The sequence below is a fragment of the Mchenga conophoros genome, linkage group LG4, assembly GCF_057382185.1.
Source record: "Mchenga conophoros isolate Kocher_MC1m ecotype Shallow Benthic linkage group LG4, M_conophoros_male_GT1.1, whole genome shotgun sequence".
Lineage (NCBI taxonomy): Eukaryota > Metazoa > Chordata > Actinopteri > Cichliformes > Cichlidae > Mchenga > Mchenga conophoros.
In genome coordinates, this window is record NC_140529.1 from 12,883,586 (window position 1) to 12,911,306 (window position 27,721).

Here is a 27,721-nt window from a genome sequence, read left to right on the forward strand (position 1 = left end):
CTGCTCTTCTCTGAGAATTGAATAAACGAGTGAAAGCTGAGATCTCTTCCTCAGAATTATTTCTTTTGAATTTTTCTCTTTTAAAATATCACTTTCTTGTGATAAAATGTTTTCACTATGTCATCTTGTCATCTTTTGTGAATTTATTGTTCTCCAGTTTCTCCTATCCTCTCTCTTTACCAGTGTCTGCAGCCACCAAATTTGAAGAAGCAGAAGAAGAGACAATGACAGAGGGTGCAGGAGTATGCATGCTGTTGTAACAGAATGGTAATATATTTTATATGTGTGGCTAGTGATGGATAAACCTTGTTGTATCTTTCCTCAAAAGCTCAAACATTGACATGAACAGGTCCATATATATTTTTACATATGAAACTCTGACTGTCTGATGGTCTTTTTGACACTATTGTTGCTGAACTAGAAATTGTCATTCATGACTATAAGAAGTGTTTCAATGAATGCTAGAAAATTCCACGTGGCTTCCAAGTATTTAGTTCACAGGTTCCCTGTAACATTGTATCAGTGGATTCTCAAAGTTTTGTTGTTGAGTGAGTGTCAGTCCAGGACTCATTCAGTATATGAATGAGTCCTGGACAAGAAGAATTCACACATCAGACACTTTTCATCAGTGTTTGTAATGTGTCTCCACAGAGGCCCAGGCTGGTGGTTCATACTGATCATATTTGTGCAGGTGTATAATACTACTTTTATTCACTAGCACTAGATTATCGAGGGCTTGACATAAAGTTAGCAAGGTTAGCCAATGATTCATGCTTTCGTGTCTTACTAAGACACATTGAAATTTACTGCCAGTCAACAGCAGCATGTTTACTTATTTATCAGGAAATTAGTCTCATCAAGGTAATTTACAGCATCGAAAAGGTAAAACCAAATCCCATGACTGTAATACTGAACACATAAGCAAACTGAAAACTGTGCAGACTGTGATGCAACTGTGATGCTGTGTTAAGGTTATTTGTTCTATTTAGCTAAAACTGACACAATAAATTATCAGACTTCTGCAGTTGCACAAGTGAAGCTTAATTACTACAGCAGCTTGTCCAGACATTTAAATTAATATCTGTTCGGACATAACTGAATGTTATACTCTTCATGAAGGGCGGATATATTGGTACACCTTGGTAAGGTGTACAAAAACACAAATATACGACAGAGGTCTCCAGTTTGCTGAGGAATGATGCAACGACAGAAAATGATCTGTTAGAAAAGGGAAAATCCCACAACACCAGAATACATTCTGATCTGTACCTCCTTCAAAAAAAAACTCCTCTTGAGGCAACAGACCGTTAGATGTCACTGCAGGCAACACGGAGGAGAGTGAGACATATTTCATCAGATATTTTAAAACAGAAACCAAGGAAAAATCTGTGAAGTCTACTATGAAGAAAACACATGAGAGATCTGCCTTAAGGGTTCAAAGCCTTCCAGGTCTTCAAGCCTAATTCAGTGATATATTGGTCGAAAACTGACAACAAGCCTTATAACACAGAAAGTTTGGTGTGTATTGTACATATAGAAACTACAGTATAAAGATTTAAAATATCCCACATTTGACCTCTGATCCCTCCTTCAAGGTCAAAGTGATAATAATGATATATAGAGCTAAGAAGCTATGTTTTTTTCTCCCATTGTTTGCATTGGCAACACATAGACATAGTGAATGGCACAGAAACTTCCCAGCGACCATGTTCAGAGACGGGCAGCCAGCTGTGACCGGTTGCTGGTGATAGGAAGGAGACAGAACAGAAAACTCACTGTGGAAGAGAGCAACAGATTAGCTAATAACTACTGATTAAATGCAGAATGGTGTGTACATGCAGTGAGTAAAAAAGGCAAATGAAAAAGAAATAGTCAGGGCAAAGGTCAAATAAGGTCAAGCTTTTATAAAAATGTCTTTTATCTTTAAAACTTTGCTCAAAATTCTGCTTCCTTTATTTGCATTGGCAACATTTAGGACATGACACTGGTGTATGGGGGTTCTATATATCATGAATGAGCTAAATGCAATTACGTTCTCTTAGAAGTAAATGCTGCCCAGAGAGCGAGTTTGCACTCTTGCTTTTCCTTCTTCTTCTCTTCTTCTTCCTGTTCTGAGTGCCTCTTGTTATGGAGCGGATCCCCTGCTGCTCTCGTGAGGTCAAACATGGCATCACCTTTCTGGTGATATCAGTGGTACAACACGGCTTACGTAGAATGTAGCAGATTGCATTTTTGTGGCTGCAGGTGCACCGTCAGAGTACCAGGTGGCTGTGCGTAGATATGCTGACGCAGCACAAATGGTCTCTTTCGCCCTCACAGACTTCAGAGCTCACCGTGCAAACGATATGGGCAGCCCTTTGTAACAGATGCTCATGCACTGTGGCAGTCCTACTGCTGTGAGCGCTGGCCTGTTGTCACCGGTAGCATCATCATCAGTAACAGCATCATCTGTTAAATATTCATTTGTTATTATGTCTCTGCTTTGAAATGGAAATTGTTGCAAGACAAACTCAAAAAAACATCAGTAGAGGGCGCTACAGCACAAGCCCTGTGTGAGTCCTCTGGATAGATGGACTAGAAGGCTGTCTTTTTGTTTTGTTTTGTCTATTATTTCTGAAGAAATTAAATTTTTGAATTATTAAAAGAGATGATAGAAATTATAAAAATGATGGTTGTTTTTCTTTTCGGTTTGCTTCTGGGGCACTACAGGCAATTATAAACCCTTTACTGCAGCAAAGCATCCAGTACGGGTGCCTGCTGTTCTACAGTTCCTGACAGATAGAAGCATCATTAACCAGCAGATTTCATTGAACTAAATCTAAGTGTTTTTTGCTATTCATCTCTCGCTTTTCTATTTAGTTTGCAGATACTTCCCGTCATATATGCCCCTCTTTCTTCTAGATGTCAACAATTATAACAGCTTCAAAACAAAACAAACGTTCTCCTTCCATTAATATACATAAATATAAAATATATATATAAATATTTTTCTTATTCTCGACAGGAATGGCGAGAAAAGTGTTTACTTTTGGGAGAGGACAGAGGATGGTGTCTGGTCTCACAGCAAACAGCTTGGGATTGACAGCTGATGCCACCACCTGAACTAGCAAAAGAATAATGAGGATCGGGAAGAAAGATAAAAACACACCAGGGGACTTTAATAAAAATATATATTTAATATTCATGATCTAAGCACGGTGCTGAGCGAAAGAAATAAAAGGCATTCCTGCCACAGTGTTAAATGTGAGCCAGTTTGGTTCATTGCTGAATTCTTGCTGTTACTGATAACAGTCCTGATACAGTGAAAATAGGACTGGTGGTGGATGAAATAGGGCATGAATAGAAATAGCTCAGTAGCCTGGGCACCAGTCTCTGGAGGGAGTGCTGTGTTAGTTGCCTCATGTGTGCTGTTAAGCTGATGGCTGTCTATTCTCCATCCAGGTGCGTGTGTGGGAGATCCAGCCCAGGACTCACAGGCTCCTGGAGTCCATGAGAAAGCATAAGGCCTCTGCCAAATGCATTAAGATTAAAGGCATTGACAAGGAATGTGTTATTGCCAGCTCAGATGGGGCCTGCATAATCTGGGACCCGGTTGAAGCCAGAACTCGCCCACTCAACCCCTTCTGCTTTCTTTTTGCTGAAACACATTCATGTAAAGAAATTATTGAAATGATTTTAGTTCCTAATATTTGCCATTACCTTATTAAACTTTTTAATAACTTTTGCAAAACATCCTGTAAAAATACTTGTTTTCCTCAGGGTGTGCTGTTTCCTCTCCGTGTCTGTCAAGTGGTCACAAATAATTGTGATCTGCACTGCCCCACTGTACCTCCCATTATTACTGAAAGAACCACAGCGGGGCTTCAACACCATAAGTCAAATGAAACAAAACTTTCACCGTGCTCCATTATGTTTGATGAAGTTCAGAAATGTTCAGAAACTATAAACTGGTGTGCTCTTGCCTCTGGTTGTATTTTTTTGTGTCAAGGCAGCCCTAACAGGGCAGCGTGACAGTGATAGCGCATTGTTCTATCAGTTAAGGCAGCATTTGTTCCCGCAGCATACAGCATATGTGACTCAGGAAACCAGATGGGCTCTGCTGTCTACTTCATCTTTAGGGATGACATTTTCTTCTTTGCAGTAAAAGTGTCACGGAGGGAAAACCAGCGCTTCATTTAGAGGAATAACATTAGTTAACTACTGGGCCAAGACGCTGCAGAACTGATTATATATGCTGCGGCACTCTGAAAGAAAAACACTCTGCTGTGTATTTTATCCTTATAATCAGAACTTTGAGTTGGTACTACATTAATGTTTTAAAGGCTTGCGGCTTTATGTGCGAGCCTCCTCACATCAAAGACAATAAAGCATGGGCCGTGCATGCAGGAACATATCAATCTGCTTTATAGCATTTTTAATTAAATTCAATTTCAATGCAATGCTATTCATAAAGCACCAAATCGCAACAATAGTCACCTCGAGGCGGTTTATATTTTAAGGTAGAGACCCTACAATAATCCAAAGAAAACCCCAATGATTGGATGACCCCCTATGAGCAAGCACTTGGTGACAGTGGGAAGGAAAAACTCCATTTTAACAGGAAGAATCCTCCAGCAGAACCAGGCTCAGGGAAGGGCAGGGCCATCCGGTACATCTGGTTGGGGGAAAAGTCGTCCCTCTTCACCTGTGTGTAGTCTTTTCGGGTCCTCTGTGAGAGGCCTGGATGCTTAAGGGTCCTGCCTGGTATCATTGCCCCTCCTAGGACTGCACTTCTAGGCAAAAATCTTGGATGTCCTTCCTGGGATCTGCTAGAGTCACTCACCCTGAACAGACACCAGCAGCAAGAAAGTCCTGGGTTTGAATCCACCATGAGGCAAGGTTTGTGTGTTCTCCCCATGTCTGTTGATTCAGAATTTCTCGTAGGTGTGAATGTTTGTCTGTCTATGTTAGCTCTGCGACAGACTGGCGACTGGTCCAGGGGAGACGGGGGTTTGAGAATCTCTCTAAACATAACATCAAATAACTGAAAGAGGAGGCTGAAACAGGAAGGAGGCAACTGCCAAACAGAGGTGATTACGGCTTTGCCACAGACAGCTCAGCATTATAATGATAGATGGTAGCCACTCAAAGGTGCCCAAGGCTCATTATTTCCGAAGTTAAAAAATTGGATAGTGAATGAAGCAAATATTTTGGTCCAAGACTTTTGGCAGACTTCCTTGTAGCTTCATTGGACTTAAAAAAAAAACCTGAGCAGATCTGTCTGTCTCAGATTTGCTGTAACTAAGAAAACATAAAAAAAAAACAGTCTGTGCAGAAGCACGACTTCAATTTAAACATGATTTAATTTCATGGAAGTTAGATTTGCTTGACTATATTTTGCATTGCCTCTGTGGCTTCACGTGAAAAGGTGGTGTGTTTGGGAAGTGATGCATGACAGACAGAGAGAGACTTCCTCTTTGAGTCAGATGCTGCTTGGAAAGTAGGCCTCCGGCTTTGCTTGGTTGGGAACGGGCCTTCAGACTCAGCGTGTAGTATTCAGACTGCAAGCCCTTCTGCTGTATGCACTGACAGCTCTTTCAGGCTCTCAGCTTAGAGCACTTCATGATTTTTCTCTCTCTCCTCTCAAATTGAGCCTCCTGGTGGGATTGTTGTTTCCTACCGACAACAACAGCAGGTATTTCATATCATCATCAACGCCACTCTGAAGGGAAGAAGAGTAGGAGGCTCTCGGAGAAAACTTGGCTCAGTCTCACTCATCAGGTTGCATTAGAAGGCAGGAGGAGCTTTGGTCATAACGCTTTTGCTCGCTGCTGCAATAAATCTGCAGTTTTTAGTGTTATTATAAATGACAGCACAGTGTGATTAAACATATCTATGTGGTGAGCAAACGAGATAAGCTCTCCCATGCTTCACGGCCCAGTAATGATAGTAATAATCCAGAACACTGTAACCTGTGATAAAAGCTTCCAAGGCTTAGCTAATGAATTTCTGCTGGAGGCTAGTGGGGTCACTCGCGCGCGCACACACGCACACACACATGTTCATTCAAGATATGCACCCCTTCTTTTTTATTCAGAACTGCTAGAATTCAGGACATTAGACTAGCAGTTTCATTAGCAGCCATATCTCTGTGAAAGGCCAATAAACAAGAGTTTAATTTACTGGCATTGGCCTCAGGGGAGAGAGCTGACTGCAGGGAGCTTTGACAGCGTTACCCACGTAAGTAATATCATCTTCGCAAAAAATGATTCAATGTGTAACAGAAGTTGAGGTATGCTGGCAATAAAACGTGGAATAATAAAGGAGATTCCATATAAAAGATGCACTGATGCAAATGTATCTTCAGCCAAAGGATCTGTGGAATGTGGAAATGTGAAATGAAAGATCTTACACTTGTGATGACTTTAGAATAGCATTATTGATTTCTTCATAAAACAGCCTCACGCTGCATTCGATTTTGTGCTGACGTCTAAATGGTTTTCTACTTCATTCCAGTATTTCCCTTTAATAGGGTATTTAAAAGTAGAATGGGAGGCACTTCAGCAGAGCCAGTTCCCAGTTTGGATTCAGGAGACAAACACCCTCTCTACTTTTAAGATTAGACTTAAAACTTTTCTTATCGATAAAGCTTACAGTCAGGGATGGATCGGGTGATCCTGAACCCTTACTTAGTTATGCTGCAATAAGTCTGGGCTGCTGTCAGCTTTCCATGATGTTTATATGCCACTCCAGATTTAATTATTAGTTATTATTACTTTCTGGTTCTCTTCCACACTGTCATTTGTCTTGTCTTCCTCCCTTCACCCCCAACCGGTCACAGCAGATGGTCGCCCCTTCCTGAGCCTGGTCCTGTTGGAGGTTCCTTCCGGCTTAAAGGGAGTTTTTCCTTCCCACTGTCTTTACAATATAAAGTGACTTGAAATGACTGTTTGTTTGTTTTTTGACTCGGTGGTACATAAATAAAAACATTAAAATGTATTGTTCAGTTCAAAACTCTATCTGCTAGAGGCAAGTAAGATTTTACATTAAAACTCATATGATGTAAAATGTTTATATAATTGCTAAACACATGGAAAAGTTCTTGAACATAAGTGCAGGGATAAAAAAGCTTTTTCAATTTTTTATTCAACCAAATTATCAAGTATAAAAACAATTATTCTGTGCGGGGTGGGGCGGTGGGGGGGTCATGGCAAAAGAAACTAGCAATGCTAAACTAGAAATCCTTTCTTTCATAACAGTTCAACATTCTCTGACAATGTCTTCCTAAAAAAAAATGTGACCAACTCTTTCATACAAAACTCATCCACATCTTTATTTTAATACACATGCTGACTATTTCAAATCCCCCCTAATTTCAACAGGATTCAAATTCCATGACCCTCCCTTTTGAGCCATTCCTTGTTGCAAAGACCCACTCATGGTTCAACTTAAACTTTCAGGCAGATGGTCCCTCATTATCTTTAAGCATTCTGAGACAGGATGCATAACTCACTTGACTACAAGCTTCCAAACGCTCAAGATAACCTCAGACCATAAAATTTCCACCCTCATGTTTCACAGCTGGTATGAGGTTGCTCCACTGAAAAGCTGTCTTAATTATTTTGTACCAAACATGTCTGTCTTACCAGAGCATTTGTCATTACTCCAAATGCTCTGGTGTTTTTCCGTTTCATTGAAAAACTGTAACATTAACGGTATGTACTCTTTACAGCTCCTCTCACTCTGTCTTAAGAGTAGAAGAGGGTGAGTTCATTCAAGAATTGATAGTATCGATATAAATGTTGGTATTGATATTGGATCAATACTAGTGTGACAGGATCGATACTTTGTTTCTACCCTCAGTGTTCAGTATACATCCAACTGAATTGTGTTAAATATTTTTTTTCTTTGGAAATGAAAAAATGTACCTAAAACCACTGTGGACTATGAAAAATGTCTGAACCTTTTTGTGTTGACTGTCACATCATGTTATATGTTATTTATAGCCTGTAGCACATTTAAAGAACAGAAACTGACTGGAAGTGCCTTAGAGACAGACACATTTACATTCCAGGTCTGTTTTTCCAAAAAACTGTTTCAGGATCCATGAAAAAAGCTGAGAGGTGTGTATTTGTTGTGGAACGCAAAACAGTGATTTAATGGTCATTAAGATCTGTTCATAATTTGCAAAATTGATGATGATTGATCTCAGAAATCGTGACACACTGCTCTCCCCTGCCTTGAGCTGCTTTTAAAGGTTAAACGTATATTTATATTTGGATCTAAATGCTTATCCAATGCAACTGTATTAATCTTATAACATCATTGGGGTGATTTTCTACCGAATTTGTTTTGACTTTAGAAGTGCATCACGTTCATAATATTTTATTTGTATTCAGGATTTTAAATGACCGGCCTGTATGACCACAAATCAAGCTATATACAGGGCTCTCTTAGGTCATTCGTGTGTGGGGAAAGTGGGAGGGGGCAGCTACACAATAATAAGCCTTCTTATGAAGGCGAATGGGTGCAGTGGGAGAGGAGCGCGCAGTGCTGCAACTGGACGGCGCAGCGGCTCGCATTGTCCCGGCCATGACGAGATGCTGTTTGTGACAGCGGTGTCGGGATGATAATGAACGTCTTCAGTAAGTGTTGGGATGGACGAGGGAGGTTTTAAGTCAGAGCGCGGTGGAATAACAGTGTGCTGTTGTGTCTCTTGGCTCCTCCGCGATGGTGGCACCCCCGTGCGCTTTCCCCTCTGCTATCCGGACAAGGGACGCTGGCAGAGGAGTGACAGACCGGAATCGGAATTCCTACAATTATCAGTCTCAGAATAGCTCGGCACGGGAGTAGAGGTACTGTCATGGAGAAACAGAGCAGAGCCAACAAGGAGGAAATGCTGACATCGAAGGAGGAGAAGCGCAAAGAGAAGAAGCCGAAATCTGGGAAGCTTTTCCGCAAAAAATCGTTAAAGTCTGTGGGGAGTTTTATGAACAGAATTATCAAAACTTTGGGCACTTTCACCCACTTTGGAGACGCTGACGCGCAGGACGCGGAGGATGATGATGGAGGGTTTCGGAATGGCGCACCTTGCACCCTCAGCGCCAGCTCAGGAATAATCAGAGAGGATGTACAAGTAGTTCGGGATCGGGTAGTGAAAAACACTTCGAGCACGTCGTCTTCTCTGTGCACCGGCAGAGAGAAACTACTTTACCAATACGGAGACAAAATCCCAGGTGTGCTGGGACTGAAAAACCACGGCAACACCTGTTTCATGAACGCCGTGGTCCAGTGTTTGAGCAACACCGACCTGCTCGCGGAGTATCTGGGACTGGAGCGATACAAGATGGACATGAGCCAAACCAGAATGAACGGGGTGGTGAAAAGCGACGGGACGAGGCATGTCAGGGGAGAAGTCACGGAGCACTTGGCGTCACTTGTCAGAGCCCTCTGGACTCTGGAGTACACCCCTCAGCTGTCTGTGGATTTCAAGGTACACCGCCCCCCCACACCACCACCACCACCCCGAATTTAGTCTGCAGGTGGTTGTGAGTTGTCTAACGTGAAAGGCACACATAGGCACAAAATGAAAGGTACTGGAAACAGTATTAAAAAGGGCACTGTAGCAACCAGTTAGTTACTGCATTATTAGCTCCTTGGTAAGTACAGGTGTTCTGTTTAGACACACATAATCACATGTTATTCAGACAGTATGCCTTTAACACCACTATGATTATTCTCAGTGTCCTGTTCAGATGATTATCATTTTGTATAATAGCACAGCACCAACTCCTCTGCCATGGTCAACAACAAGGGCGCAGTGCTTTGCCCTGACACTCCAGGGTTTCCCTGACAGGTGATAATGACACTGGTGCTCAGAGTTGCAGCAGTCTGAGGGCACAAGGTGAGCAGGTGCCTGGCTCTCATGCTGTTGCTGGGTTTGCACATGAAGACTTGATGGATACTACTAACAAAAACTTTAAAAAGGTTCACTCTGCTCGCATTATTTTATGAGCACTGGGTTAGAAGAGGTTAAGGGAAAAATCGTTTAGATTTACCTGACTTGGTCACCTCTATTTTACAGTATTTATTTATAGTAGGTGAAAAAGTTGTGATGCAAAGTGAGCACCAGAAAGAGATGATTTACTTTACACTTAAGAGACTTTCTTCCTTGAGGATCAGGGACAGTGAGCACTATCAGGAGACCCTCAGGCTTTTCCTACTCTACCCACGCTGAAGATAGGAGGGGAAATGCAACTGTACTTTATCTGCCTGAAGCTCTTCTTTGCTCTGGATTTCTCTGAGCCTTAGCTCAATGCAAGAAGTAGATAATATTGGAGCGGCGAACAAAGAGACTCACAGTGGATCTATTCTTGGAAATGCTAATTACTCTGTGAAGATGACTGCTGAAAGATCTTGACCCCTGCAGCACAGACACGTGCATGATTTTTTGTCACACCTCATTGTGGTTACAGAGAAGCGGAAGGTTTACCTGAAAGCCAGATAGCCAGATTATCAGGATTTCGCAGCCTATAAACGGAGTGTTGATCATCACGGAGGTTTTTTTTTTTTTGTCTTGACTCTTTTGCTGTCCCATTTGTTGTTCTCTCCGAAAAAGTCCCCCATCAAACATAATTGATGCTGCCAATAATTTTTCGATCCCACACTTTCATTTCCTTCTGATCTCGGGAGACTCTGATATCACATTTTATTACTAAAACAATAAGAGGAGAGCACAGAAACATCTTGCCAAGATTAAAAGAAAAAGAAAAAAAAACCTCTTCTTTATATGTGATGAGATGTTTCCTGCTATAAACAGACAAACACACACACACACACACACACACACACACACACACACACACACACACACACACACACACACTGGATTTCTTGGCTGTGGTTTGTGACCATAGGAGGTCCAGAGTTCGTGCTGTCTGGGTATTCTGAAATTGCCTGTTGAGTAATACCACAGCTGCCTGAAGGGAGGCATTATAAAATGATCAGATAGCTCTGAGGCCTGTTTCTAAGAGGCTAAATTAGCTCCCAGTTGCAGGAACTCCAGACAGCACAAACCAATAATAAACAATTCTCCACAAAGGACTAAGCTTTGCTTTAGTAGCTCTATTAATCTAGTCGTTTTTTAAGTTGATTATCTTTCTTTACTGGTATCTGAAAGTTGCGTCTTTTGTCAGAAGAGGACAAACCACAGTACCCATCTTCATATCAAATTGACTTTTATAAGAAAAGATAAAAGGCCAGGCTTGGAAAGGGTTCTCATTTTGAAAAGGACCCTAGGTAGAATTTATAGTGCCGCACTTTATATTTTAAGTAATGATGCTGCTGGTGGTGTAAATGTCGAATCATCCTGGTTTGATCAGCAGATCTTTACAGTTAATGACTCAGCAGAGGTCTGTTCCAGTCCTGCTGTGGAGGAAAAACAAGCTTTGTGCTACATTCCAGTACCACCTGGCTTATAGGACAGCACAGGTAGAAGGAGGGAGGCAGCTTTTATAAGTATTTGCAAAAAAACCAGAAAAAAAAAAGATTAAGTACCTCTGGGTTGCTTTGTGATAACACCAGCACTGGCAGTGTGTCCAAGGCTTCGGCTCCCACTGACGTGTCTCTCACATTGCGGCTGAGGTGCCGAGTTTCTTCAACCTGTGAGCAGATGTGTTGTTTTGATCTGTTCATCGTCGCCCCCCCAACAGGGTGGTGTGTTTGCACAGAGGGGCCTAGATAGGAACGGAGCCTGAAACTCAAACAATTACTCAACAGCCAGTTTACTGGTTTCCATAACATGAGAGGCCTGAGAAAGAAGGGAGTTTGGGAGTTAGGGTGAGCAGGCGCGACGGCTGGACGGGAATCCTCCTAGCGGCGTGTATTGATAGGCCGGTTTGGGAAGCATATGCTGTGGTGAAAGTGGGTCTTTGTCACAGGTATGTGTGAGTAATTACGAGCTCCATGTTAAGGTTTGCACAATTATCTATGCTGCAGGGTGCAGAACATGACTCACAAAGAGATCTACATTAGACTGCAGTGATAGTGATAATGGTCATAGTGTTGTGAGCAGTGTTGGTCAAGTTACTTGAAAAAAGTAATCAGTAACTAATTACTGATTACTTCCCCAAAAAAGTAATCCTGTTACTTTACTGATCACTTATTTTCAAAAGTAATTAATTACTTAGTTACTTAGTTACTTAGTTACTTTTTAAAAACACGATTTACAACCCGAATAGGTGATAAAGCGATAGATCTTTCAGCCAAATTCTACTTTTTCTACATAATCCATCATACAAAATGTAATCAAATGGAAAAGTCCTTTTTTAAAACTTGTTTTATTAGTTTTAATCTTTTAACTTTATGCATCAAGCAAAAATTTAATTATATGCATTTCTTCTTCTTCTTCTTCTTCGTCTTCTTCTTCTTCTTCTTCTGACTGGAAGAAATTTGTTTAATATTTAAACCTATTTTCTGCACATTCCAGCACATAAAATATGTATATTATGTAAAATCAAACTTAAAGTAAGGTCAGTACTTCCACACTTTAAACGCTGCACGCTTGTACTCTCTACCGCACTTGATATATTATCCATTGTTGATTAAGTAAAAAATATGTATATTTTATGTGCTGACTAGCGGTCCTATTGCTCTATTTTCACCTGTAAAGCAGGAGTGGCGTAGGCGGAGGTTTACCCTGGTGCAGGTGTGCCGCAGCGGTCAGTGGAAGAATCCGCGAGTTCCGTCGTAGCGCACTCGGTGCTTGCTTGGAAGTTTAGGGGATTTTTTTCGCTGTAAAAAGAAGTTTTCTTCCCAGGCACAATGCTAATGGACGCTAATGTTTTTGTCACTTTTTATGGAATCAAACTTAAAGTAAGGTCAGTACTTCCACGCTTTAAACGCTGCACGCTTGTACTCTCTACCGCACTTGATATATTATCCATTGTTGATCTGCACACAGATGTTGCCACACTTGCTTATGTCACTGTCATGAGACATTCTCGCAAAAAATCTCGGTTTTAGTAACTCAGTAACGCAGCGTTCCTACGGGAAACTAACGGTAATCTAATTACCGTTTTTGCAATAGTAATCCCTTACTTTACTCGTTACTTGAAGAAAAGTAATGCGCGTTACAAGTAACTGGTTGTGAGGTTGTTGCTATTTTAACTGAATCAAAAATACACAAAAAAATATTTTAATAATTCATTTGATTACATTTAAGTTTTCCATGTAATATTGTTACATAAATACAAAATGTTCAATTTAATGGAATCTTACTATGTATATATATATATATATATTTATATATATATATATATATATATATACACATACATACCAAGCATATTTTTAATTGGTTAATGATTAATTATATGAATAAATACGCCTTTGATTTTATATATTTTTGTTGCATATTATTGAATATTATTGCTTCATAAATATTTGGAGGGCAAAAAACTATGAAGTAAGCACCGAGAGTTATATCACCAATGGTTAAAAAGGAACAATAATAATTTTAACAAGCGCCTGAAATCATAGGTTGAATGTTTAAATAGCTAAGTGGAAATGGATGAAATATAAAGCTGAACTTAAAAAAAAGTAAATAGTTAACTGATGATGGATGAACTGCATAAATATTTAACTTTGTCTAAATACAGTGGCTTGTTATCATTATATCAGAGACACCAAAACAACAAAAAACAAAAACATGGCCTTTTCCACAGCCTTAATTATATCACTGACACAATTGCCACCTTCAGAGGGCTGATGGTAATTACTGTTATTACTTTGCTGTAATGACTAGCTGCACAAAAGCTTTAGGTTAGCGCAGGTCATGGTTCACAGTTAATGTCAAAGCATTTCTTCAAAACGAGCCTGAATGCCTCAGGCTTGTTCCCCGGCTGTAAACGACTGCTGTACTAGGGCTGCTCAATTAATCGAATTTTAATCACGATTACGATCTGGGCTTTCAACGATCATTAAAAATGACTGAGCCGATTATTAGCCCCTCCCTCATGCTTTACTCTGGCGCTGCTCCATGTGGCAAATCAAGCGCACTGCTCTGCATTTCGAACACGCGCCACAACAATTAAGAGGACCCGAGGGAAGCTCGGAAAGCTAAGCAGAAGTTATTTGGAGAGGAGTGGACTGCCGTTGGTTGAAAAGAGAGGTAAAAAAAAACAAAACTTAAGTGGTGTGGAAACATTATGGGTTCGCGGAGTCAGACGTGGATCAAGTAGACACAGTGTGTAAACTTTGCTATGGTGTCGTAGCTGCACCACAGAGCAACACTGCAAAGTTCACATTTTTCATTTATTTCTTATATTGCAAACATTTGCACTGTTATCAGTATTTGCACACTATTTTATATTATTTTTTAAAGTCATTATTCAATACATTGTTATTGTTAAACCTTTAAAGCCGGTCAGAGCAGCATGCTCGTTTTGTGTAACTATTTTTAAATCCCTGTAGAACCTGAACGCTAAGCTAGCACAATAAATTTTTTTCCATATGAAACCAGAGGAGTTGTACTTACTTCTTATGCCATCAGCTTGTCCTCGGTCACGGTTTCCTTCCACATATAGCTTTGCAAAAATTGCATAAAAAGAGCTTGCAGGAACAAAAACATAATATTCCAGAAACACTTTGCCGATCCGATCAGCTGTTCTTAACACTTCCCACATTGAAAAAGACATCAACGTGAACTATCGCAAGTGACGTCATTTTTGCGGAAAATTTAGTTTTTTACTTGTAGGCCTTAGAATTGCACTGCTGGAAATAGTTTATTTTGATGCACATGCACATTCTTTGCAAATTTGCATCATAGGATTGTTTTTTTGTTTTTCCTGCAGTATATAAAAATTGCTGTATCTCCAAAAATAAAACTATGAAGACACTCAAAATAAATTTCCTGTTGTTGTAAACTATTTTTTGCAACTTTTTTGTATTTAAAGTTTTGAGGGATAAACCTCTTAAATTTCTCCAAGTAGAAATATATGTAAAAACAAAAACGATTTTCAATTTTTTTGTAGTTTATTGCACTTTTTTGCAATTAATGTAGTTACTATGGACTTAATGCATACACATTATTAAAATATGGGCTATAACAGTTGTATTGATGTATAGCAACTTGAAATGCTCCCACAAATGGCACTACAGCATGTAAAAAAATAATATAAGCTCTGGCGGACGAAATAAATATCGTCAAATAATCGTGATCTCAATTTCAGTGAAAATAATCGTGATTATCATTTTTGCCATAATCGAGCAGCCCTATTACTAGACTGATTTTCCCCTGATTGGTCTCATTCAGAAATATCTGTAATGTAAGGTATGATAGTGCGATCCTAGGCTGGGCTGTTGGACCGAATGTAAAGTCTGTTTAGATCTTACAAGACACATATTTGAGACTGCAGAGGGTTTATTTCAAACACTGGTACATGCCTAAGACTTTTCATAGTAAAGGTACACCATCTATACTGGTAAAAATAAGCCATCACTGCCAGTGTCACTTTACCCATAACCCAGTGTTCATGGTCTGACTCTGCAAATAGCTCTGATTAGAAGTCACCATAGTCTACCATAATAAAATATGTAGCTTCTGCACAATCTCATATTATGTTGATAGTTCGTGTAGCAGCATCATAGTTTTGATTTTTTTAAAAAAAGACCACACTTGGAAGAAGTTTGCCTTCAGAACTTCCAGTTTTTGATACACAATTAACAGTGTGAAAGGTCCAATTAAAAAAAAAGTCACAATCCTTCCCTAAACAAAAATAAACCCCAACTGGCAATTGGTTTTGGGGTTTCTTTTTGCAGAATAAGACCTCTAAGTCCAAAAATTATAAGGTACTTAATGACAGTCCTGGAAGGGAATTAGTGTGATGCTCCAGTGGCAACATGAACATGGTGATATCACATACACAGTAGCTTCCAGGTGTTATCTTCAATTCAATTCAATTCAATTCAATTCAATTCAATTCAATTCAATTCCACTTTATTTACATAGCATCAACTCAAGGCTCCTTGTATTGTAGGATAGAGCCCCTACAACAACACAGAGAAATCCCCCTGTGAGCAAGCACTTGGTGACAGTGGGAAGGAAAAAATCCCTTTTTTCCAGGAAGGAACGTCGGAAAGAACCAGGCTCAGGGGGCGGCAGCCATCTGTCGTGATTGGTGGGGGGTGAGATGAGGAACACAAGACAAGCGACATAGTGTGGAAGAGAGCCAGGGAAAATAACAAGTAATAATTTAAGTGTGGTGTATGAACACATAGTGAGTGAGGCCCGCAATATTTTCAAAAACATACATAATTTCATATATATTTTCCTCAGGGATTATTAAAGTATTCTGATTCTGAAAAAGAGTCTGTTCAGATGCTTCAGTTTTATTGTTTTATGACCTCACAAATGACTTGGCTCGTGATTAATTTTAAAAGCTAAAAATTCTCAATAATGTTCTGACAGCATAGGCTTTGAAGCGAGTTGACACTGTTGTGTCAGCTGACGGGGACGCCTCCTAAATGAGGAGAGATTTCATGTCTCAGCTGACCTTGAGAATGCCTCCAGAAGAGGCTGAGGAGGTGGCCTAAGATGGGTCTTGGCTTCTCCAGAAGTCTTCCAGACTCAGATGTGGGATAGCAAATGGAATAACAGTGAATGGATTGATACTATATATTTTTAGATTATATTGATATACGCTACCAAGAACAAAGACTGTGTACTATAGAGCTAATGTTATCTGAGCATTTTCACAGAAGGAGGCCGGGTGAATCATAAACTGTTGAAAGTGTCAGGGTCCTCACAGGGTTAACATAATGGAAATGTTGGTCAACAGAGGCGTGGATTTCCAGTTGTTTCAGCTAAAAATAGCAGCTCTGTATTCATTAACTGTGGTGTCTCTTCCGACTGCCGTATCTTGTAGCTATTGCAGTGACAAAACTCTTCACTTTTTGCTTCCTCGAGATGCATGAGGCAAGGGAAACTTCACTTTCATGACAAGATCAGAAGACAAGATTAGAGAACCTTATTGCTCAGCCGAGATTATGCCAGCATTTTTTATGTTTATGAATTTTTATGTTCACTTTTTGCTCCTGTCCACATTTCAGTAATTACTTTGAAGAGGCAGTCCCAGCTCCACATCTATTCCTCTATCCTCCTAACAAACAGCTGCACACAGTCAGGCTGGACAGCTGCCCAGCACAACTGCACCTTTTATATTGCAAGCTGAAGCAAAATTCATTTACTTGCTTTTGCACAAGGACACTTCAGGGCTGGTTTAGCTGTTTTTTGTTTTGTTTTTTTAAATTCAGCATATCTACCCATTTATTAAAGAACTGAAATGGTAGCTCTCGACTCCCAATCCTCCAGCTTAGGCAGACACCCTACATCACGTTGGGGTGTAATAGCTTTAAGAGGCATATCACATATTAGTGTCAGTCTTTTGTTCCCTCTGCAATGATCTCTCATCACAGCCTCTGCTTCTCCGGGCTGCCAGCTGCAGTTCACGAAGCAAATTCTTTGCCTAACTGAGTTGTGTGCAATTCACATGTGAAGTGACATTAAACTGCAGTCTTCAACCTGCTTTTAAGCAAAATGTTATCCGCACCTCTTGTTTGATATGAAAATCTTGAAATTTTAGTTAAATTAGACAACAAGGTGGGTAGATGATAAATGCAGATTGGCTAAACTTTTACTAGAAAGCATGTTTTTTTAAGTATTACACAAAAGGCAGATTTTGCACATTCTTAAGTCAAAGCGTGGGCTGGGCTGAGACGAGGGAAGCGTGAAGTGCGTTAGTGCAAATTTGCAATTCTGGGATTCCTCTGATCAGCGTTCTGTGGAGAAGCCCAGGGTACATCTGCCCATTCAGGAGGCTCAGCTATACCAGCGAACACACTGGGGCTGTTAAAACCAGTAAACAAGCAGTCCAAGAGATTCGCATATTGTGGGAGTAACTTGTGTAGAAAGGATATCTTAACGAGGCACTTTTTTGGGTTCTCCTGACACTGCTTTAAATCTAACAGGCTGTCAAATTATAAAACTCAAATAACAACCAAAACAGAATGGGGGAGTATGTGAATGGAATAGATATTATTTTAATGAAGGTTTCTCTCTGAAGTCGATCCATCCGTTGAAATAAATAAATAAATAAAATAAGAGACTTAAATTGTGTCTGCTTTTCTTTTCTTCAGGCTACAGTGTCCAAGTATGGATCACAGTTTCGTGGTAATTCCCAGCACGATGCCTTGGAATTTCTCTTATGGCTTCTGGATCGCGTCCACGAAGACGTCATTCTGGCCTCCCACAATAACAACAACAAGACCAAAGCTCCTGGAAAGGTAGGACTGAAGCAGTTAGCATGTATGCAGTTAATTTCCAAAATTTACATAGAAACTCTTGGAAATGATCTTCGTAAAGTCATAAAAGTATGTAAAATACATCACATCTGGATCTCAGCTCTACAGACACATCAGTAATAATTTAATATAAATGATCTACTTGCTTAACTAATGCAGAAGTAATACGTGACTAAATATGTGATTTAATGAATAATCTGTTTCTCCTTCTTTGGCTTGATATATTATACAGGCATTGTTATTTCATGAGCTTAAATAATATTTAAGGAGTCATAATTTTGTCAGTGTTAATCAAACTCAACGCACAGTTATATAATTAGGGTTATGAATCAGTGTGTTTGTAATGTAAATTGTCTAAACGCTCCACTGTACATTTGGTCTTTGTTTATGCATCTATACTATTCATGGCCTGTAGCCGTGTAGCTAATGAGAGAGCATCCATCATTCAGATCTCATGTGCTTCTCTTCCCCCCAGTGGCTCATATCTCGTGTTGTTTATTATCAAGCCAGCGAGTCTAACCTCACTGATAACGTCCCGACTGGCTTCGATAATTCCACAGATAACATCGCCATAGTCACATCTTCACAGGTCAGCTTCGAAATTTGTCTTGCAAAGCAGCTTTTCATGTCACCAGATGTAATGTGGCAATCTGCACTTTGCAATATTGCCCTGTGTCTAATGCATTGCCAGTGGACAAAGGGAATACAAGTATGGCAATTTGATTTGTTCTCAGTATGTCTTCTCCTGAAGCCATGCCTGCAGGCACGATGCATCCAGATACCCCTTGAAGAGAACTTTGAACTGCTCTGCCGTGAGACATTAAAGCAGAATTTTCATGCATTATTAAAAATATGTTTTTACTTCTGAAATAGATATACCTCTTTATTTGAAGTGTTATTGGGCTGATAACCAATTTATGAGAAGTGCTGTTGGTGAGTCATTGCAAATAAATCCACTCATCTCACTGCCCCATGTTTCTCAAGGCAATAATTTAATGTGTTGTTTCAACATGTGATTGTGAGATAGGGATAAAGAAGCCTGACACTCCCAAGGTTATATGTTAATTAGCTTTAGATATGAAATATGCCTTTTTCCATAAGTTTCGTATAATTGAGTTATAATACATAAATGAATGGTAGTTATATAGTTTCTTTCTACTCAATTTGAGCACTCAAAGCACTTTGTATTGCAAGTCTCATTCACCCAGTCACACACAGACACATTCAAAAGCGCTTTTATCTGTGCTTAAGTGCTTTTTATCTTTGATCACTCACACGTCAAAGATACTTCGACTGTAGATTAAAAACTTTACATCTACTAATTTCAATTCGTAGATGACCCACACTGCCACCTGAGTCAGAGCCGCCCAATGTAGGGGAGTAAGTCACTATTTGTAAAACAGCGAAACAGCCCAAAATATGCATTCATAATCAAACTTTTCCTGGAAAAAATATGGTTTAAGTTAGTTAAAAATGCAAATGTTAGAGATTATAGTCCAAATGTATTCTCTGTAAAAAGATTGTGTAGAATATGACTTTTGATCCTTGTTTATTTTTGTTTGGGTATGAACACGTCATCTGGACAAATTTCACCATCAGTACTAGATTTGCTAACGAGCAGCTGTCTCTACATCTAGTCAACTTTCACTGATTTTGGATCATCAGGTTAAATTTTGAGTGTTGTTTTTGAATTGTTTTCTTGTTTGAGTTTAACCTCCTAGGATCTGGTGTCCACATATGGGGACATCACATTTTGGGTTGTCTAGACCACAATACAAAAGTTTGCTCTTTCAAATGGCTTTCAAATGAGCCTTATTGCTCTAAGCGGCACAACTATTGTTTCTCATTTTGTTTTTGTACTCAGGAAAAGTGCTGTTGTGTTTAGAGACCAAATAAAGAGTTTTGCACATCATTGCTCAGTTGTACTTTATAGTGTTGGATCGAACACTAAAAAGCCCAAATAGCAAAGAGAAATTAAAAATGCATGCCATGAAAAAATTTGGGCCTCAGGAGGTTAAACAGCCTTTTAACAACAAACAGCTGTCCAAGCAGTGGCCAAGAACATGTTTCAGTACAGCAAATGCATCAATATCGAAAGCTGAAAATGGCTCTTGTGTACAGTGTAAAAGATGTTTACATAAAAGTGCAGTCGACATCAGAATCCAGTTTAAAACCAAGTAGCAACCTTGGAATCCAAATGCCCTCTTTAAACTGGCTTCAAATTTTACAGAAGTAATAGTCACGGTTACAGTCTAAATTTGGGTATCTTTATGTCTAATCTCTTTGCAACTAGATTTGTCTTTTATATGTTTTCTAGACAAATAATCAAAGAATATTTAAAGGTAACAACTTACAGTGCTTTAATGAAGTAATCACCGAAGTTATATCATTGATTTTTAACAGGGTAGCTAGCATCTGTAGCCTATTATATTTCAAAGTGACCTTCCAAGTACTTATTGGGATGTCTTTTGTTCTCAGTTAGAAAGGAGGAAAGTCCTTGTTTTCAGAAGGTGCACTGTCAGCATGTCATTAAAAGGCCAAAGCCACACTGTAAAGTATAGCATTTCTCCTGTCTTCTCTGTAGTGTAGCTGTGAGAATTTGGAGCTCTGTTCACTTTGCCCTTTTTGTGTGACCAGCCCGATGAATCCCTTAAATTATTTTTTCTTCTGTTTCTTTTTACATCACACAAAGACCCATCTGATGTCTCTTAACTGGAGTTTACCTCCTGCTGTAATCTCAGCTCGGAGTTATAGTGAAAGATGGGGTGAGGCTTTAGGCCAAAGGAGGGAGGGTCAGGACTGTATCTTTGAGTAAACTTGGGTGTGCAAGGGGCATGAGAGAATCTTAGGACTGGAGCTGCTGATAAGGTATGTTACGCGCCTGCAGCACCCCCCCGGGAAAATTTTGTCACACCTTGCTCAGCACAGCTGGTGTGGCTTGTAGGATATAAAGGTTTAAAAAAGCATGTTGACTTTTTCCTTGATCCTGATATATGATGGTGTCAGCATCAGGATTCATTTGATCAAAGGAGCTGGATGTTTACTGGGGTGTTCCTGCTCAACACCTTTACATCCAGTTAGAGAAAAATTGCAACAGCATGTGAAGCTCATTTGTTTTTTCTTCATCCTTAAATTAGTTTAATATTGTAACCAAAATGTTTTACCATGTTGAATACTTGATTTTATATCAAACAATGCAGATGTGATTGAACTGCAGACTTTAAGCTTTAATTCAAGGGGATTAACACCAGGTAAGGAATTAGTGCCATTTTTAAACAGTCTCCCATTTCCAGAGCCTCAAAACTAATTGGAAAACTGACTAACAACCCATTTCATGGCCAGGTGGTGGTGATGCCTATACCCTATATGCCTATAGTTAAGAAAAACAACTTCACAACATTGAACTAAGTCAGGAAAACTTTAAAAGATGTGGGCCTATCATTAATAGGAGCTGCAGTCTATAGGAGATAGAGGGTTGCACTCGAGAACAGAAAGGTCAGATTACACACAAAAAACCCTGCATTGTTTTGTAAAACAAAAAAACAAACAAAAACGATTTCAACAGATGAAACCAACTTATTAACTTATACCAGAATGGGAAGAGAAAAGTGCGGACAAATGGAGAAACAACACATGGTGGGTAAAACACCACATCAACTGTGAAACATGGGGGAGGCAGTGTTATGGCACGAGCATGTGTGGCTGCCAGTGGAACCTGGTCTTAGTCTTTATTGATGATGTGACGAATAGAAGTAGCTGAATGAATTGTGTGGGGCTGTACTCCCTGCTCAGAAGAGCCAAATGCTGCAAAGCTGATCACACAGCTCTTCACGGTACAAAGTGATGATGACCCAAAGCAAACTTCAGAAGCGACTCAAGAGATTCTCAATGCAATGGCCATGTCAGTCAACTCAGCTCTACCTAGTAGAGCAGCTTTTCAGTTACTAAAGACAAAACCGAAGTTATAGAGACCCACAAATAAACAGCAAATCATAGCAGCTGCATTTCAGGGGAGGAGACATAGCAGCTAATGATGTCCATGGTGTCATGAGCTGGCTGTGTGCAGCAGGCAGGATGGGACAGCTTAGGATAGGACACAGCTTTGTTGCTGGTGTGCAGGTGATACAAAATTAAACTAAACTAAACTGCAAATCCGGAACCTAAACATACGGAGAAACACACGATGAAATACACAGCCATGAATGAGGGAGAACACGATAGTGGACTGAGGGAAACAGAGGCTTAAATACAGAGGGAATGATGAGGGAACAGAAAACACATGAGAGACACAGCAGAGACGAATTAGACACAACAAGGCCAGGGGAGCAAAACTAAACACACTAAACAAGGGTTGCAAGACTTTCACAATAAAACAGGAAACAACGGAACGCAAGACTATCAAACGAGCTTGACACAGGCAGACAGGGAGGAGTGACACAGGACCATGACACATGGGTTCTAGAAATCAGGAAGTTATTGACTGCAAAGGATTTTTTTTAAATCCAAGTATTAAAAGCAATATGCATTTAAAATTATGTTGTTTTTTTCCCAGTTAACTATAGATATCTCTGTTGTTTTCAAAAGCAAAATTTAAAAAAAATAAAATCTCTGCTAAGAGACTTCAGACTCTGGAACAAGCTCCTCTGACATGTTTTTATCAGTAATTATTTGAGCGCTGTATAGTGCTGTAGTAGTAAATGCAGCATATGAATTTATATGCTTGGAGGTGTAGGAGAAAATAGAGAGGCAGTAATCAGCACTATGGCCTCTGCGCTGAGGTGAAAACCTCATAAGAGTTGTTTGTTCAGGCCTTCTGCTATCAGGCTTTTTTTGCAGAAATCAAGGTTGTCATGGGTTTCAGTTTTACTGGTAAAAAAAAACAACATGTGGTCAGATGCTTAGTATCACATAAAGAAAAGGATATTCTAGTTATTCTATTTCCCATGAATCAGTCTACTCTTTGCCTTATCTTGTCTTTTGTCCTTCATACCTGTTACATATTGTATCTCTGTAGGAGGTACAATATGTAGCAAAGCTGTGGTATGCAGTTTGATATCACTGCCCCTCCCACAGAGGAGCTTTGTGAGGGGCAGAAAGGGCCTCGCTGACTCTGAGAAGTGCAACTGCAAGAAAGAGTGTAAATCACATTCCTTTAAAACTTTAAAGAGTCACTCAGGATCATGATTCTGTCTATGATTTTTGTGGGGGAGGTTTGCCTCACCTCACTGTTTAATGTTCTCCCCAGTCAGCTTTCTGTGGCTCTGGTGGCTGGCTGAGAGTCATCCAGGGTCACAGTCAGTTTACCAGTCCATGCACGTTCCTTCTCACAGCCAAGGAGTCTGCAAGCGCCGTTCTCTTCTGCTGCAAATCAAGGAGCCCATTGGCTTTTTTTTCTAATTGTTTTTAAGCATCTGTTCTTAGTTACCATTTAGCGAAGGAGGGCCAGAGCCAAAAGAAAAGAGAGGACGAGGGAACCCCCGCTATCCCTCTCTGCTGATGACCTGCTTGTGCTGGTTTTGCTTTGTAGTTGGAGCGTTTCTGTTTTTGTAATCATAGGTGACATCCTCCCCACGCACACAATCAGAGTTGAACTATGCACATACTAACATTCACTGTTGACTTTCCATGGCTTTGACTCAGGCACACACTTTCACTCTTAGTTTGTTGATCATTTATCTCTTAGGAAACACAGTGCAAGTGTGAACTTCCCTCCCTCCCTACCTCTCTCTCCCTCTCTCTCTCTCTGTCTCTGTCTCTCTCTTGCTCTCTCTCCATGAATGTGTCTCTTTGTAAGTAGAAGGAAGAAAGAAACGCTTGTTGTGCAGCCTGTGAGGTGAGGCTGAGTTCTTTGCAACAGTGTGGCAAAGAACGGTGACAGCCAGTGGATACGAAGTGAGAAATTGCTTCAATTCTACAAGACAAAAAAAATGTCTGCATAAACAGTTAAATGAGGCCTGACCGAACGGAACCAAGACTGAATTGTCATTATCAGGAAAATAAATACAAAGTGAATGTGCAAAGCTATCTACCCATTTATTTTCCTCTGCTTATCCAGTTCAGGGTCATGGGCCAAGGTGTCTTGTGCCTAACCCAGCTGTCATAGGTGAGAGGCAGGGCAATTTATACCTGCAGCCAGTTTAGAGTCACCCACCAATTAAAAAGCATGTATTTGGACTGTGAGCAGAAACCAGAGTACCTGAAGAGAACCCACACAGAAAAGACCCAATGTTCTATATAAACCCAGTACCCTCCTACGAGGTAACAATGCTATCCATCACATCACTGTTCCACCAATGTACACCGATCAGGCATTTCATTATGACCACCAGCCTAATGTTGTGTTGCTCCCTTTTTTGCTGCCAAAATAGCTGTGACCTGTCACGTCATGGACTCCACTCGACCCGTGACCCTGTGCTGTGGTATCTGGCACTAAGAGGTTAGCAACAGATCCTTTAAGTCCTGTAAGTTGTGAGGTGGAGCCTCCATGGATTGGACTTGTTTGTCCAGCACATCCCACAGATGCTCGATTGGATTGAGATCTGGAGAATTTGGAGGCCGAGTCAACACCTCAAACTTGTTGTTGTGTTCCTTGTTTTGTGCATTATCTTGCTGAAAGTGGCAACAGCCATCAGGGAGCACCGTTTCCATGATGGGGTGTATATGATCCGTAACAATGCTTAGGTAGGTCGTGCGTGTCAAAGTAACATCCTCGTGGAAGACAGGACCCAAGGTTTGCATGTAGAACATCGCCCAAACCATCACACTGCCTTCAGCAGCTTGCCTTAGTCCCATAATGCACCCTGGTGCCAGGTGTTCTTCAGGTAAATGACACACAGCCTTGTGACATTAAAAGAAAACTGTTATTCATCAAACCAGCCCACCTTCATTGTTGGTGCTTTCAGTCGTGGATAGTCCTGCACCTATGCACCCCATGCACATCAAACTGTGATACACTTTGTATTCTGACACCTTTCTATCAGAAACAGAATGAACTTTTTCAGAAATTTGAGCTACAGTAGCTCATCTGTTTGATCATAATGCAGGTGCCAGCCTTCGCTCGCCACGTGCATTAGTGAGCCTTGACCGCCCATTGTCCTGTTGCTGGTTCATCACTGACCACTCCACAGTTTAGCGCTTGTCAGACTCATTTAACTTCCTTAAGCTTGCCCAATTTTCTTTCTTCTAACACGCCAACATTGAGGACACAATGTTCACTTGCTACCTCATATATCCCACCTAGTAACAGGTGCCATGATGAAGAGAAAATTATTCACGTCACCTGTCAGTGGTCAGAATGTGATGCCTGACCAGTGTATAAACATTCCTTTTTCTGAAAAAGTGAGTTATGTACAACAACATGCATAACAGTTCAGGTTCTGAAGTAGCTGGCTGCAGTGCAAAACTATCAAATGCCTATAATTTGACGTATTATGTAACAACTGAAATCCAATATTGAGCAAGAACTGAGTAAACATTTGCTTTTCAAAATGACAGCAACTGGTTCCCTCAGTTTTTAAAAGAAGAGGTGATGCAATGCAGTGGTAAACCTTCTCCTGTACCAACTTTGTCGAATCGTGAGGTTGGCATCAAATTCAGATTTTACATGTTGCCGACACCATTTTCTAACATTTCTAGCATTTATTAAAACAATATATTTAATACACCTGAGTCTTAATCAGTAATGGCAGTGTTATAGAGCACAAACAGTAAATAGACGCACAAAGTCATAGCGTCACCTAAAATTGCAGTGCTCCACCTCCCTTGTGTTACAGTAATTTTCAGCCAGTGGTCGGACATATTCAGCAGCTTCCAATTTGCGTGACTCATTTGTGTCTATAGACCCACAAAATCTGAGAAGTGACTGTTTCTTTCCTTTCTTCATAGATCAGGAAGCTTATGTCTGAATCAACATGAACTGGAGCAGATCTGCTCTTCAATTCCAAACCAGCAGCTGCGCTTTTCTTTATTTTTATTTACTCACTAGAGCCGCTTCTGCTGTCGCTAACTCTAAGATGCCTTTTCCAGTTTTGAATCAAACCCTCCTGTGTTTTTTTTCCTTGCTATACTGGTCAACTATAATAATCGCTCCTAGGAAAAGGCATTACCCTGATCTAAAAGGGGTGTGTGGCCAATGGCAGCCAGGTGAATTTAAAGCTGCAAACACAAAAACAGGAGATTCTGAAGAGAGCTTAAAAAAACAGGCTCATCTAGTCATGACAGAATAAATGATCTGTTTTAAGCAGAATCTAGAACAGCGTTTTCTGGGCCATAATCTGACTGATTATGGCCCAGACTACAAGTCTGATACTCGGCTGATTTTTCAGTGCATTCCCAGTAGTTCAGCTTTTCGTCCTCAGTGCTCGTGAACTGAAATTAGACACATCCAGCCAGGAGCCGAGAAGTGGGCCCAAGTTTCAAACTTGGGTTGTTTTCAATTACTATAGCAGTGCACAGTTAAACCCACAGCTAAGTAGTTGCCTGTGTGCGGTCGGTGCCGCTCGCCACTCTGGTAGGGTTGGGATGTGAATGGGTTTGTTGGGCATCCCGTGTGTTTTGTGCTGTGGGTGCGTGTGTGTATGCGTTTCCTCTGTGCTCAGCCTTTGATACTGTCTGTCCTGCCAAGCAGAAATGGTTTCCTGTGGTTCAGAGCTACCCAGCTGGAAGAGCAGCTTGGAGGTTAGGGTGCAAATATGACCACTAAGTGTCTGAGCTCCTCACTCATCTTTGACCCACATCAGTGTTGATTGGCTTATGGTGCACTCCATGTCCAAGATCCAAGTCAGAACTCCCCCTTAAATCAGACTTCCAACTTGGAACCCCACCAACCCCATACCCAACTAATGCGCATGTAAAGGTTTAAATGTTGCAGTCTGTACTAAAGCTGTTGTGCATTTATGACTCGCTAAAGAAGCCATACACTTAGAACTCACTCTAGAATGTAGTGTGAAGCGCTTTGGGGTCCTTAGGGACTAGAAAAGCACTATACAAATGCAGGCCATTTTACCAACTGACCAGGCTCTATGCATAAGCATGCTGCGGCACTGCAGCGTAATGCCAGTGATACATGAGTGGCTCTAAACTGCTAAGGAGCAAAATTAATACATTTTTCCTTGCTGCTCCAACTCTACCACTACAACACACTCAACTCCAGTATATTGCCAGTCTAATGTAGTATGAAATCTAAGAAATCTTTGCTCATAACACTTTCCACTCAATGATATATTGATCTAAAAAAGACACACAAAAAATGTTTAATAATCCACATTTCTACGTGGGCTGGACCAATGAAACAACATGATGTAAAATTGCAGAAAAAGTTATGATAGTTTTTGACTTTCATTTTTGTTAAGTCATAGAAAATGTCCTTGTTTTTAAAAAATGG

General features: G+C 40.3%; 1 protein-coding gene across 2 annotated transcripts in view; it reads left to right on the forward strand.

The window, feature by feature from the left end:
- The first annotated feature begins 8,485 nt into the window (after nt 1-8,485).
- Nucleotides 8,486-27,721, forward strand: part of usp43b (ubiquitin specific peptidase 43b) — an 83,575-nt gene continuing 64,339 nt past the window's right edge. The window contains exons 1-3 of one of the 2 annotated variants that reach the window (XM_085270415.1): nt 8,486-9,472; nt 18,175-18,321; nt 18,815-18,928. In XM_085270415.1, the coding sequence (XP_085126541.1) occupies nt 8,843-9,472; nt 18,175-18,321; nt 18,815-18,928 (891 nt within the window). In that variant the 5' untranslated portion in view covers nt 8,486-8,842. The remainder of the gene's footprint in view (nt 9,473-18,174; nt 18,322-18,814; nt 18,929-27,721) is intronic. The other variant, XM_085270416.1, reaches the window with a different exon arrangement.